The 15,484-nt window shown below is 35.1% G+C and overlaps 1 protein-coding gene across 6 annotated transcripts in view; it reads left to right on the top strand.

The window, feature by feature from the left end:
* The window catches only part of NUP98 (nucleoporin 98 and 96 precursor), a 104,533-nt gene that overhangs the window by 33,719 nt on the left and 55,330 nt on the right, over window positions 1-15,484 (top strand). For 5 of the 6 annotated variants that reach the window (XM_012545376.3, XM_012545375.3, XM_012545373.3 and 2 more), the window contains exons 10-14: window positions 1,147-1,285; window positions 12,010-12,102; window positions 13,249-13,392; window positions 13,877-14,010; window positions 15,148-15,335. In XM_012545376.3, coding sequence (XP_012400830.1) covers window positions 1,147-1,285; window positions 12,010-12,102; window positions 13,249-13,392; window positions 13,877-14,010; window positions 15,148-15,335 — 698 coding nt within the window. The remainder of the gene's footprint in view (window positions 1-1,146; window positions 1,286-12,009; window positions 12,103-13,248; window positions 13,393-13,876; window positions 14,011-15,147; window positions 15,336-15,484) is intronic. The other variant, XM_023499752.2, reaches the window with a different exon arrangement.

Here is a 15,484-nt window from a genome sequence, read left to right as displayed (position 1 = left end):
CTCATTAGTTATTAGATGCAAGTACAAGACTCCTTAACAAAATCTTGGGATTTTGGTTTGACTTTTATTGCTAAAGCTTTTAATGTACTCATGATAGTTTTGTTCTATTCAGAATATATAATTAATTATGCAACATTATTGTTGAGTCTGAATAGAAATGATAAAGCATTCTGTTAGTTTCAAAGCAGACCATGTTCCTTTGCCTAGCAGCACTCATTATGGTGTTTGTAGAGGAGTCTTTTTTGGTGATCACCCAGTGTCTGATGGCTTTCATGATGGCAACTAAATTCTTTGCTTCCTACCCACGTAACATTTTGATTGAAGTAGTTTAAATTCTAAAATAGTCATTGAGATATATATGTGGTCATAATAACAACTGATAATTACATAGTGCTTTTAGATTTGCAAAGCATCATTTCGGTAATGAAAATAAATTATATTTTGTTAGCTGTAATAATGGAGTTGACATATAAGCTACAATGTGACATGACATGAATATCTCTTGTATGATACACTGCGACTGGTTGTGACATGGGGATGTAGAAAGAGTGCTAAAGTAGATCTGGTTTTCCAGTTTCTTCTTTGATGCTGACCGTGAGCATAACTTTTAACCTTGAGCCACAGTTTCCTTGTCTGTCAAGTATAATTTTATTTGCATTCTATACCTCAGAAGAGTTGTGAAAATAGATTGCTTTGTAAACTATAAAGCACCACATAAATTTGAGTTTGTTATTGTTTCACTTAAAATGAAGAGGGAATTGGGATGGGAAAGTATTAGTTCTGTTACTCTGGAGTTTATATTTTGATACTAGCCAGACAAGTCAGTTTGAGAAATTGAGAAAACAGACTTTTTCCAAGATTTTTACAGTGTCTTTGTATGTAACTAACTGTCACTTTGTTTTAGTGGAACGGTAATTGTATAAAATCCATTATAGAAGCCAAGTGTTTTAAGTGCCAGCATAGGTTTCTTCCTTTTCTTCATTGATTATATTAATGTTTTTATAGTTTTCTAGATTTTCATATTATGCTCCAAAAGAGCATACTGCTATTGGAAGTGTTGATGTGCTTGACTCTACTCATTACCTCTTGTATTAAAGGAAATGCCTCATAATATTTTAATATGAATTATGTTCTCTTCCCTTTTAGACCCTGTTTGGCAGTAACAAGCCTGCTGCATTTGGAACTACTACAACCAGTGCTCCTTCGTTTGGTACAACCAGTAGCGGGCTCTTTGGTAACAAACCAACCCTGACTTTAGGAACCAATACAAACACTTCCAATTTTGGTACATATAAAAAGCAGGGTTAACTCTCTTAAGTTACACTGACTATACTACACTCCAGGTCACCAATCTTCTAATACTAAATGATTTTGAATAATTTAAAATGTTCAGGTAAGCCATGAAAGGTTATGAAAAAGAAATTATGTTATGAACAAAGGTGAATAAAACTGCCCTTTAATTTTGAAAAAACCCCTCATTCTTATAGAATTGAATCCTATTCATCCTTTCCCTCTCTCCTTTCTCCAGCTTGGAGGTTTATTGACTATCTGACACAATATATCTTTGTATAATGGTTTATTGATCTAAAATGATTATGTGGCATGCCTCACTAAGAGAAGTTGCTTTTTGTGTACGTAATCTAGTCAGAATGTTCTAACTGGCATATGCTAACCTCATGGCCCTTGCTATTCTTTTCTAAGAGATGTTTTTTGGAATAAGATTATGGTACCTGAATGATCAATGCATAGTTTTTTAAATATAGGAATTCAAGAAGTGAATCTGACATACATTCTTAAATTTAATATACCAGATTATTATATGTACTTGTGGAACTTTTAAATTTCATTATTTGGGAGTATTATCTTCTCTTAAAGGTCTGGTGACAGACCCATTTAGATGTTTGCTGGACCCAGATTTTTTGTTTAAGGAAATATAATCCTCTTTGGGAGATGATGAACTAAGGGACTAGATTAGTATAGGTTAGCAATCACATGTTAAATATCACAGCAAATGTTATTCCCTAACCATCAGTGAGTTTTTTAAAACTCTTGTATTGGAGAAAAAGACAAGTCTGTTAAGATATTGAGGTGTAGAGTTCATTTTATGGGAAGCCTGAGCTTTATTATCTTTGTTAGGTAACAGCTGTGAGACAGCAGCTAGACTGTGATGGGTAACATTTTAATCTTGAATTTATGAATTTGGTGTTAGAGGACATAATGTCATTTATTTCCATTCATTATTTTGGATTTGTGCTTAAAAAAAAATTGGTCATAGTTTGTAATGTTCACGTCACGTTTCTGGGGGTTCTCTGGACGGGCCTTGGTCTTTAGATGGAGAAGTGGTGAAGGCAGGAGAGCTACCACGAGACTGGTCAAAGATGGAGTCAGGAATCTGGAGTCTTCTCTGAGTTTATGGCTGAGACTCTCAGATCCCAATTCTCTCAGCCCTTAAATACCTGAGTACAGTTACATCACTACTACAACTGAGCATGTGCCAACTGTAAAACCATATCACACTAAGTATATGCCAACTAGAGTGATTATATCATTACATCATATTATATGTTTAACTAAAGAACAATTATCCCATCAATTACACTGAGTAGGTGCTTAACTGTAAGCACCTTGCAGTCCTTGATTCATGTATACCTTTCCAGAATTCCTGCCCTCTATATGTCCCTCTTTTGTTTTAGAATTCGGGTGGTCACGCCTCCCTGACTTGTCAGGAAGGGAGGTCAGAACACCAAAGGGAAATGAGTCAAATTTTGTTATTGTTTCCTCTGGGCTGAGAGTAATTAAAACAGGTATACATAAATATAACACAGGCTAGTAGTGATGTAACACAATATGAATCAACAAAAGAAATTATACATGTATAATATAATTATACATATATAAGTTCTAGGAGGGTATATAAAAATCACACATACACCTCCTTCACCAGCTGAGAGATAGTCCATTATTTCATGTGTCAAGGAATTCAGTGATTCCTAAAAGCTTTGAAGTCCTGCAAGTCCTATCATGTCTCGGGGAATCCGATGATTCCTGCAGGTTTTGAAGTCCTGCAACAGTCTCATCAACAATATTTGATGTTAATGAGTCAATTGCCATAACTGCCATGCTCTTTCAGGGGAGGGCACAGTCAGCGATGGAACCACCCGATGTTTCTTGGGTCTTCGTTTCAAGGGTCATCGCCGTCTCTCTCTCTCCGAAGGACAAGGCGAATACAGCTCGTTGGCAACCATCTGATTCCTTCTCCATCTGTAGAAATACAAGCAAACCCTCTTCCCCAAGCAGTTAACCTATCTGGTCCCTTCTATTCACCACTTTCTGGATCTCTCCACATCACCTGGAGATAGTGGAGCTGTTCGCACTGGACACTGCCCTTCCAGCGGGTTATAAAACCTGTCTGCCGGAGCCAGTGACTCTTTATCAAAAATCAAAAAATTAATAGTGTAAAGAGTTAAATTGAAAAGTTATCTAGTGTTATCTGTGGCTCCCCCTTTCTTTTGTTTTTGGAGGAGTATCTTGATGTCTCTGTTTCTCTTTTCTACTATTGCTTGTTCTTGAGGATTAAAAGGTATGCCAGTGCTGTGTAAAATCTTATACTGTGCACAAAAGTGTGCAAAATGTCTAGAAGTATATGCAGATCCATTATCTGTTTTTATTGCTTGTGGCACATCCATAATTGAAAATGCTTGTATAAGGAATTCAGTGACCATTCGTGCTGTTTCTTTTGCTGTTGGTATTGCAAAAGTAAATCCTGAAAAGGTGTGTACTACAACATGTATGAAAGACAGATGACCAAAAGATTTATAAGGGTCACATCCATTTGCCAAATTTCATTGGGTCTCAAACCACAAGGGTTCTTCCTTGAAGGCAGCGTATGAGCGTGCAAAGGAAGACAAGTTGTATAGGCTTTTATTGTGCTCCTAAGCTTCCTCTTTTGTTATCCCAAACTAAAAGTGTAAAGTTAGAACAGCCTGATCGTATTTAGAATGAGATTCTTGGGCTGTCTGAAATTAAAGTATTGGCTAACAAAGTTAGAATACAATCTGACTTTGAATTTACAACAAAAATAGGAGCTGGAAGTCCATTCTGAAGCTCCTTAGAGCCGATTATAAATTGGAAGCTACAAATGTTATTTGGGCTGTGGCAATTCTTTGTACCACACCTATTGAATAAACTAAATCAAATATTATATTTATATCCCCTGGATAATAAGTAAGAGCTAGCATGATTGCATACAATTCATTCTGCTGAATGGATTGAAAAGGAATTTGAATATTTTTATAGTTAATTCATGAGAATATATAATATAAATGTTATATTTGGATACATCTGTAAAGATAATTGGTCCTTTAAGAGGAACCTTAGAAATCTTGAAGAATCCATCACCAATTATGTAATAATTTGGTTATCTTTAATGGAGACCCGTGTGTAAAATTTGGAGTCGTGGCCAATAAAATTTGCCACTCTGGGATGGTTTCACAGCATACATTAATTTGTGCATTGGTATAAAAGGTGTATATCTTGTCAGGTCTTATCCCAGATAATTGTACTGCTCGCTTAATGGCCTTTAATAAAATTGTAGCCACAAGCACTGGGTAAGGAGTAAGGCTTTGTTCTGGTCGTGCTGGGAGGGTCACCCACTCTATCACACTGTCTCCTTGATGAAGGACTGCTGTGGGTGCCTCTTGTGTAGCAAAAACTGATATTTCCAAGGGTTTTTGAGTGACTCTTTCAACCACATTGGATAAAAAGCCAGTTCAACTTCTCTCAAAGCCTCTTGAGCTTCTTTTGTAAGCCAACGTGGTGAGCCTAAAGCAGTGTCTCCTCTTAAAATTTCATATAATGGTTCTAATTGATAGGTAGTTAAGCCTAACACTGGACACATCCATTTAATATCTCCTAACAATTTCTGAAAGTCATTTTAAGATGTTCAGCTTCTCTGTTCTTAAGTTTTTGTACTGTAAGCACCATAGGATATACTTCATACCCCAAATATTGTAGTTCCTTAGTGTTTCTATGGTCTTTTGTAGACATGTTTCTAACATTTGCTCCTCAAGTGCACACTCCAAGATATCATCCATGTAATATAATAACAATACTTTTAGAAATGCTTTCCTTAGTAGAGTAAGAACAGCAGCAATATACATTTGACACATAGTAGAGCTATTTTTCATTCCTTGTGACCAAACTGTCCATTCATATCTTTTATAAGGCTCAGCTAAATTAATGCTGGGCACTGAAAAGGCAAATATTCTCATATCCTCCTTATGTAGAGGGATAGAATAGAAACAGTCCTTAATGTCTATAACCCAAAGAGACCATTTTCTATACAACTGAGTTGGAGATGGAAGTCCAGGCTGAAGAGTTCCCATAGTTTCCATCTCTTGGTTTACTTTTCTCAGATCAGTCAACATCCCCCATTTTCCATGTTCTTTTTTACAACAAATACAGGGGAATTCCAAGGACTTAGTTCCAAGGTTGTAAGTGTCCTTGGTCAAGTTGCTCCTGTACTATATCTCATAAGGCCTGAATTTTATCACTACCTAAGGGCCACTGTTCTAACCACACTGGTGTATCAGTTTTCCATTGAAAAAGAACAGCGCGAATTTAGCCTTCAACAGCAGCCCTGCCTAAAAATCCAAAGTACTCATTTGTAATCCTATCTGCTGTAAAATGTCTTCCCCACACATTGATGGGGATTTTTTCAACCACAAAAGAAGTAAAAACTCCTGTTTCACTTTCAAATGTCCATCTCAAAGGGGTAGCACTAACTACAGCTACTATTGCTCCTCCTACACCAGACATGTAGGTGTCTGTTTTAATCTTTGGCTAGTGACTGGGCCAGTTGGCACCCCTAAAGACTGTACGATCTGCACCTGTGTCTACCAACCCTTTCAATGGTATGCCACTTAAATATATTGTAAGCATAGGTCGGTCAGCTGTCACAGCTGCTGTCCAGAATATTCCTGGATTCTGTTGCTTGGAGTCAGAATCTGGGCAACTATCACCAGATTACCTATTAGTCGTCTATCAGTAAACCTGATGCTACTACTTCTCCTGGTTGATAAGTCACACATTGTCTACCTGTATTAGTGACTGGGATATTGGCTACACATTCCCCAGTTTCCCACATCAGTGTATGGATGAACACTGTTTTGTAAGCACTCAGAAGGTGAAATGGTCAAGCCTACTATGCCTGGAGGCAAGGGATCTATAGGCTGGACAGGGACAGATTTCAACTCTCCAGGGGGTATCTCAGTAGTCTCAGCTACATACAACTGGAGGACCTCTGGATGGGCCTTGGTCTTAGGTGGAGAATTGATGAAGGCAGGAGAGCTACCATGAGGCTGGTTAAAGATGGAGTCTGGAGTCTTCTCTATATGTGTGGCTGAGCCTCCCAGTTCCCAATCCTCTCAGCCCTTAAATACCTCAGTACAATTACATCACTACAGCCACTGAGCATGTGCCAACTGTCACCATATCACACTAAGTATATGCCAACTAGAGTGATTACATATGTTCAACTAGAGAACATTATCCCATCAATCACACTGAGTAGGTGTTTAACTAGTAGTACTCTGCTGCCCTTAATTCAAGTATACCTTTCCAGAGGCTCATCCATGGATGTCACACCTTTGCGAAAGAGTGGGGTTGGGATATCTTCTCATCTTTCCTCTTCAACGTATCCTTGTTCTGTCTCATTTCGCAATAGTCACTTTGATGGTTTTATGGTTCTTATTTGTCTCTTCTTGCTAAATAAAGTTGGATCAATTCCCTTAACTAGGCAAATGCTCCCAAAGAAGTTGAAGATAGGAGTATGATAAAAAATCTCTTATCGGCCTTTTTTTCCAAGTGGTACCAAAAGTGGGGAAAAAAGTGATTGCCATTACAAGGCTAGCCAAAGAGTGACACATAAATCTCATCTTACTGTATCTCATCATTTCAGTTCTGTGTCTATTTCATTCCTGTGTCATTGTTGTCCCAATCATGGACATCATCACTGTGTCAATTATCAGTGACATTGGTATTATATTGACACAGTAATTGCTATCAAGAGTGTCAGCACTAGAATGGTGATCAGTATACCCCAACTTTTTATAGCATCATCATTATGGGTATCACCATTACTGGAATTGTCTTTCTCTTCATTGCTAATCCTATCATCTTTACTTTTATCAAAAAAGCTGTCATCATTCTCATTTTGTCACCAGTTCTGTTCCCAACATTGTTGCTGGTTATATAGTTTTGTTATCAATATTTCTACCATAATCATTGAAACTTTTTTTTCCATCATCATGGCTGCCAACACCCTTGCTGCCATCATCATAAGTGATGTCACTAAATATGTTATGGCCTTTATCATCTTGACCCTTACCATCAATAGCTTTTCTCGTGTTATCATCATGGCTATTGCCATCATCATAATTATCATAGTTAACAATCACTTCAGGTTTCTTATGCTAGAACTTAGAATTGTCCTGGATATCAATAGCATCCTTCTATTGGTTGTCACAATAGTCAGAGAAGACTTCATAATTCACTGCAGGCTGAGGGCTGTGTCTATTACCCTATATAGCAATTATGATGAGGACCTTATATTGGGCAAAAGCCGATTCCTTACACTAGGAGATTTAGTGCTTGAAAAATTCACCCTCCATTTGGGCATAGGGGAGGAGCAACTCCTGGGTGCAAGTGGCATCTGAAAGAGTGGAAAATAATGTACCCAGAGAGACATGGGGGTGGGGGGGATGGTATGATATGTGATATACTACAAAATCAGGGTCATGTTGGGAGAGGGGCCAACTGTCCTCTCTGACAAATGAAAAAAAAATAATGACCCTTGTACTAGTAGTGTACAGAGGCTAGCCACTACTGCCCCTAATAAGTCATGAAGCTTCTCCTACATATGTGACCTGAGATGGAGGTGTGGGATATCTACAGCAATACCACAACTAATTTCCACTCAATAGATTTCAATAGAATATTAATTATTCTCTCTCAGGAAAGTCTTGTAAAAGATACATTTGTTAGAAGTAGCAAGTTAGCTAGTACATTTCTTGTATTGGGTCTAGCTTTCTGAATATTGAAGTACATTGAATTCACAATCTATAATCTTTCATTTACCACTTACATAATATATATAAGCACCTCTTCCTTAAGAAGTTAGCAAATTCTTTATCAGTATTAAAAATGGATAATATATAAATATATAATAATATATAAATAGGGCAATGCAATTTTTTTCCCTTTTAAGTCAGTTTCCATTTTGTTTTTACTGCCAAATGATGAGCAGGAAGCCCATTTTTAGAGTAGAATCCAAAACTTAATAATTAGTGTTGATAATTAGCTGAATTAGAATTATCCTTTTGAATAGAATATTTCTTATTCTCTCTCAAGAAAGTCAAGATAACATTTGTTAGAAGTAGCAAGTTAACTAGTACATTTCTTGTATTGGGTCTAGCTTTCTGATTATTGAAGTACATTGAATTTACAATCTATAATCTTTCATTTACCACTTACATAATATATATAAGCACCTCTTAAGAAGTTAGCAAATTCTTTATCAGTATTAAAAATAGATACTATATAAATAGGGTAATGCAATTTTTTTCCCTTTTAAGTCAGTTTACATTTTGTTTTTACTGCCAGATGATGAGCAGGAAGCCCATTTTTAGAGTAGAATCCAAAACTTAATAATTAGTCTTGATAATTAGCTGAATTAGAATTATCCTTTTGAATAGAATATTTCTTATTCTCTCTTAGGAAAGTCTTGTAAAAAATAACATTTGTTAGAAGTAGCAAGTTAACTAGTACATTTCTTGTATTGGGTCTAGCTTTCTGATTATTGAAGTACATTGAATTCACAATCTAATCTTAAATTTACCACTTACATAATATATATAAGCACCTCTTCCTTAAGAAGTTAGCAAATTCTTTATCAGTATTAAAATTGGATAATATATAAATAGGGTAATGCAGTTTTTTTCCCTTTTAAGTCAGTTTACATTTTGTTTTTACTGCCAAATGATGAGCAGGAAGCCCATTTTTAGAGTAGAATCCAAAACTTAATAATTAGTCTTGATAATTAGCTGAATTAGAATTATCCTTTTGAATAGAATATTTCTTATTCTCTCTCAGGAAAGTCTTATAAAAGATATATTTGTTAGAAGTAGCAAGTTAACTAGTACATTTCTTGTATTGAAGTACATTGAATTCACCATCTATAATCTTTCATTTACCACTTACATAATATATATAAGCACCTCTTCCTTAAGAAGTTAGCAAATTCTTTATCAGTATTAAAAATGGATAATATATAAATAGGGTAATGCAATTTGTTCCCTTTTAAGTCGGTTTACATTTTGTTTTTACTGCCAAATGATGAGCAGGAAGCCCATTTTTAGAGTAGAATCCAAAACTTAATAATTAATCTTGATAATTAGCTGAATTAGAATAGATATTTCTTATTCTCTCTCAGGAAAGTTTTGTAAAAGATACATTTGTTAGAAGGAGTAAGTTAACCAGTACATTTTTTGTATTGGGTCTACCTTTCTGAATATTGATTTGAAGTACATTGAATTCACAATCTATAATCTTTGATTTACCACTTACATTATATATATACCTCTTCTTTAAGAAGTTAGCAAATTCTTTATCAGTATTAAAAATAGATAATATATAAATAGGGTAATGCAATTTTTTCCCTTTTAAGTCAGTTTACATTTTGTTTTTACTGCCAGGAAGCCCATTTTTAGAGTAGAATCCAAAACTTAATAATTAATCTTGATAATTAGCTGAATTAGAATTATCCTTTCGAATAGATATTTCTTATTCTCTCTCAGGAAAGTCTTATAAAAGATACATTTGTTAGAAGTAGTAAGTTAACTAGTATATTTCTTGTATTGGGTCTAGCTTTCTGAATATTGATTTGAAGTACATTGAATTCACAATCTATAATCTTTGATTTACCACTTACATTATATATATACCTCTTCTTTAAGAAGTTAGCAAATTCTTTATCAGTATTAAAAATAGATAATATATAAATAGGGTAATGCAATTTTTTCCCTTTTAAGTCAGTTTCCATTTTGTTTTTACTGCCAGGAAGCCCATTTTTAGAGTAGAATCCAAAACTTAATAATTAATCTTGATAATTAGCTGAAGTAGAATTATCCTTTCAAATAGATATTTCTTATTCTCTCTCAGGAAAGTCTTGTAAAAGATACATTTGTTAGAAGTAGTAAGTTAACTAGTACATTTCTTATATTGGGTCTAGCTTTCTGAATGTTGATTTGAAGTACATTGAATTCACAATCTATAATCTTTGATTTACCACTTACATAATATATATATATATATATATATATATATATGTATATGTATATATGCACCTCTTTAAGAAGTTAGCAAATTCTTTATCAGTATTAAAAATGGATAATATATAAATAGGGTAATGCAATTTTTTTCCCTTTTAAGTCAGTTTACATTTTGTTATTCTGCCAAATGATGAGCAGGAAACCCATTTTTAGAGTAGAATTCAAAACTTAATAATTAGTCTTGATAATTAGCTGAATTAGAATTATCCTCAGTTCATTTTTCACTGGACTTCTAATCTATTGTACTTGGAGTCCTGCCCTCATCCCCTTTTTGTTTGCTATAATTTATCAATAGTCTACTACTTGTTTTATGAGTTATAATGCCACTTACATACTTTGCATTTCAAATGACATTAAAGGGTCAGCCATCTTTTTAAAAATTCTTTTAACTTTCTTGAAAATATTGTTTCTTGACTGTTTTCAACAATGAAAAGAGAAATCCTAGCATTATGTTTCATGAGCCATATTGTAAACAAAACAGTGATAGCTAGCATTTATATAGCTCCTATATGGGCCATACATTTTGTAAATATAGCAGTCCTCACAACAACCTCAGGAAGTAGGTGCTATCATTCCCATTTCACAGTTGAGGAAAATGAACAAATAGAGGTTAAATGATAAGATCACCCACCTAGTAAAGGTGTCTTTTATTTAGGGTTTGAACTCAAGTTCAAAGTTTGAACTCCAGGCCCAACAACTCTATTTGGTGCATGACCTAGCTTCCATATTCTGTGTCCTTAATTGATCTCAAATGTCACAGACACACTCATTGTTCTTTTCCTTTCCCTTTGATATGCTCAGAAGGCCATTTCCTGTTAGCTTGCTTCTAATCCAAAATTAACCTTGTTCCCTTTCTATGAGGGCCTTCCATTGACTTTGACTGAATTGATTTTGTGTTGCTAAATAACATGAAACACCAAGAATCTTGGGAAGGTGAATATGTAAAGAAGGCAGAGTAATGTAGGTTAAAGATTTTAAAGGAAAATCTAACTAAGGTTTTCTTTCATTAAATGATTTATCAGTGAAGAAAGGGACATTGCTGAATTTTCAGTCATTTTTAATTGAGAACTGAGGAGGCATCTTTGCCTTCTATGTTCCAAGCATGTTTATATCAGTTGATTCTTTCACACATACTCAGACATAACCACGATTCCCCTTGTCTATCTGCCTCTGAACTGTACAATCCTCTTGTATATTGATGGAGCAGCAATTTTAATTAGAGAAATTAAAGCTACATATTTGACAAGTGATTGTGAACTGTATACTTTGGCTATAGCTTGGGAAGGTCACATGTTGGCAGGGTTATAAGCCTCCAAAAAAGGATGTCCTTAAAATGAAGTAACCATGATATTTTTCTATTGAGTAATTGAGTATTTCCCTCCTCAGTGACAAAATGTCTTTATAGGTCTTTTGAAGATTTAAGGATATCATTCAGAAGCCCTTTTTTTATGTCACATAGAGAATTCAGTAGGATAATTGGCTCCCAAATTCAAAAGCTGAAATCAGTTATTGAGTGAAAGAATTTTAGGCTTTGGCCATATTTTTGGTGTATGTTAGATTATCTCATAGGGCAAATTGGTTACCTTAAGAGCACAGACATCAATTTCCTTTGTTCTTTCAGGTTTTGGTGGAAGCAATAGTGGGAGTAGTATTTTTGGAAGTAAACCTGCACCTGGTACTCTTGGAACAGGACTTGGAACAGGCTTTGGGACAGGTAACTAATACTAGCACCATGAGAAAACTTCCTAAAGGGAGGACTGTGTCTCTGCCTTCAATTTGGCTTTCATACTTTCATTCCTTATTGTGTTAGGACACTGGAGGTAAGAGAATTAGATTTCCATTTTCACAGAAGAGATGCTAAAAGTATTTTGTTTGTTTTTTAACTACATACTTTGGAGTTCATCAACTTATTTGTACAAGAGGCCCTTAAGCTTCCTTTCTTACTAGCTTTTGATAATTTGTAAGACATGCTGAACATTTGTGGTAGGGTGCTACAGCATCCAGAGGATGCCTTTTTGTCATCTAAGTCTATCTCTGTTTAATTTGTATGTGGACAAAAAAGCCCAGTAACGAGCGGGTGCCAGCAAAAATTCTACATCATTTAAAAGAACAAATTAGTTGGATTTTGTGGCAGTACAGTTTACATATTCAGAAATGGAAAACTTACTTATGGATTGGTTAGCTTTGGAAATACTTGTTTTATACACAGAAAATTTTCTTTGCCTTGAAATGAGTGATGATTTTATTTTATTTTATTTTATTTTTTAAAATTTTTATTTAATAGCCTTTTATTTACAGGTTATATGCATGGGTAACTTTACAGCATTAACAATTGCCAAACCTTGTTCCAATTTTTCACCTCTTACCCCCCCACCCCCTCCCCTAGATGGCAGGATGACCAGTAGATGTTAAATACATTAAAATATAAATTAGATGCACAATAAGTATACATGACCAAAACATTATTTTGCTGTATAAAAAGAATCAGATTCTGAAATATTGTACAATTAGCTTGTGAAGGAAATCAAAAATGCAGGTGGGCATAAATATAGGGATTGGGAATTCAGTGTAATGGTTTTTAGTCATCTCCCAGAGTTCTTTCTCTGGGCGTAGCTGGTTCAGTTCATTACTGCTCCATTGGAAATGATTTGGTTGATCTCGTTGCTGAGGATGGCCAGGTCCATCAGTACTGGTCATCATATAGTATTGTTGTTGAAGTATATAATGATCTCCTGGTCCTGCTCATTTCTGAGTGATGATTTTAAAGAATCTGAACAAAATTATTGTAATCTAAGTCCATTATAGTCCTCAAACATCTATTTTTAACTGACACATCTTTTTCCCTTCCCTCTTCCCATAGCTCTTGGGGCTGGGCAGGCATCTTTATTTGGAACCAACCAGCCCAAGATAGGAGCAGGGACCTTGGGCACAGGAGCTTTTGGAACCCCTGGATTTAGTGCTTCCACAGCCACGTTGGGTTTTGGTGCTCCTCAGGCTCCTGTAGGTAAGTACTATGCTTTTGAAAGGTTTCCTCAATTACTTTTGCATCATATCATCCTACTGACCTTAAAGTCAGTCAACATAACTTATTTCTAGTTATCTAGTCTAAAATTTTAGAGATAATAATTTTCCTGTATAATTTTTTCCTAGTCTATATTTTATATAAAAATTCTAATTTTATTTGATATTTATACTTTAAAAAAAAAAAGACAGAAATTATTGCTATATAGAACTTGAAAATGGATCTTGGTATGCCTTGTTTCTCTTTCCTAAATACTATTGCTATTTTCCTAGGTTTAACTACATCTAATATCCACTAGGACAGCCTTTATAAGGAAAATTTTCTAGTTGGGTAAATGGTTAGAGGATGAGCTCTCCTGAAAGCAGTGTTCTCTAATACTAACATGGAACAGGCCTTTAGCTTTGATGGAATATATGTGCCACATTGCACAGGAAACTTACTTTGCTTTTTCTTTGACTTTATGAAGCTTTGACAGATCCAAATGCTTCTGCTGCCCAGCAAGCTGTTCTCCAACAGCATATCAATAGTCTGACATACTCACCATTTGGAGACTCTCCTCTCTTCCGGAATCCCATGTCAGACCCCAAGAAGAAAGAAGAAGTAAGTCAGAAATATTTAGGGATTTGTATGGGAAATTCCTTGTCGAGGAAAGGATACTTTGTAAATGTATATCACTGTCATACTATTTGGAGTAATAATCTAGGATAGTGGGACTATCACTGTTCTTGATCTGGCTACTACTATTAATGTATCAAAGGTGGCAATAGCTCTTTTTAAAAAATTTTACTAGTATTGCAAGACATGCAAAGATGGTTTTCAACATTCATTCATATACCATAATATATTCAGCCATTCCCCAGCTGATGGGCATCCCACTTAGTTTTCAATTTCTTGCCACTACAAAAAAGGTTGGGCATTATTAAAAAGCTTTTTAATAACATCATTGTGCTGTTGCCTCATTTAAAATCCTTTTTCTCCCCCATCCTGTAATTATATCATTGTTTTTAAAGCCTTAATATGTGGCTTTTCATGTATCCCCAACAGATTAACTTGCTTTCAGTCCATTTTTCTAGCCTGTTTGATTTAATTTTTAATTCAAATTTGGATAGCCTATATTTTTTTATCCAGGTGCTGATAGAGGTTGTAGGCAGGGCAAAGAAACAAAGCTCTATGGTTCACTACCAAAGAACTCTTGTCTTAGGTTTTCCCCTCACTTTAACATTTTCTTTGCTCTCTTGAGTTATCTGAGAATCACCAAATTTTGTTATCCTATATATTTCTCATAATGTGAGGATATTGCTGCCATACTTGTCTAAATAGACATGGGCTTATTTGATACAATATGCCACAGTTATTAACCTTTTGGCATTTGTATGCTGTTTAATAATTTAGATTACATACTGAAGTAAAAGGTTCTTTAGATGTCCTTGTATCATGGAAGATGAAGATGGGGTGCTTGCACTGATTGCTTATCTCTTTAGTAAACCATGTTGAAGCTGAAATTAGCCTTTGATAGATTTTGAAACTGAATGCTCATTTTTTGAAGCAGAGTTTTTACAAATTTTCTTTTGTTCTATGCTTGTCACACTTTGGGCTCAACTTTGTATGGATATATAAATGTTACATTATCATCTTTCACATTATGTTGTAATCTTGTGAATGAGTTCCTTTTGGTCAATAGAAACAAAAATAAGATAACAAGAATTATACTTAATGCTTCTTGGTTTACTTTTACAGCGCTTGAAACCCACAAACCCAGCTGCACAGAAGGCTCTGACCACCCCTACTCACTATAAACTGACTCCTCGCCCTGCCACAAGAGTCCGACCCAAAGCTCTTCAGACAACAGGGACGGCCAAATCCCATCTCTTTGATGGACTAGATGATGATGAGCCATCTCTAGCCAATGGAGCTTTCATGCCCAAGTTAGTTTGAACACTTTAACATATTATAAATTTTGAAAGAGCAAAATTGTCACTGTCATAGTCTTTATTTCTTTGGAAGCCTTTCCGTTTACCTATTTCATTTTTTGTTTAAGTATTCTTTGTGTGTTCTTAATTCTATATGTGTGCTT

The sequence above is a fragment of the Sarcophilus harrisii genome, chromosome 3, assembly GCF_902635505.1.
Source record: "Sarcophilus harrisii chromosome 3, mSarHar1.11, whole genome shotgun sequence".
Taxonomy (NCBI): domain Eukaryota; kingdom Metazoa; phylum Chordata; class Mammalia; order Dasyuromorphia; family Dasyuridae; genus Sarcophilus; species Sarcophilus harrisii.
This window is presented reverse-complemented; position numbering and strand designations above follow the sequence as displayed.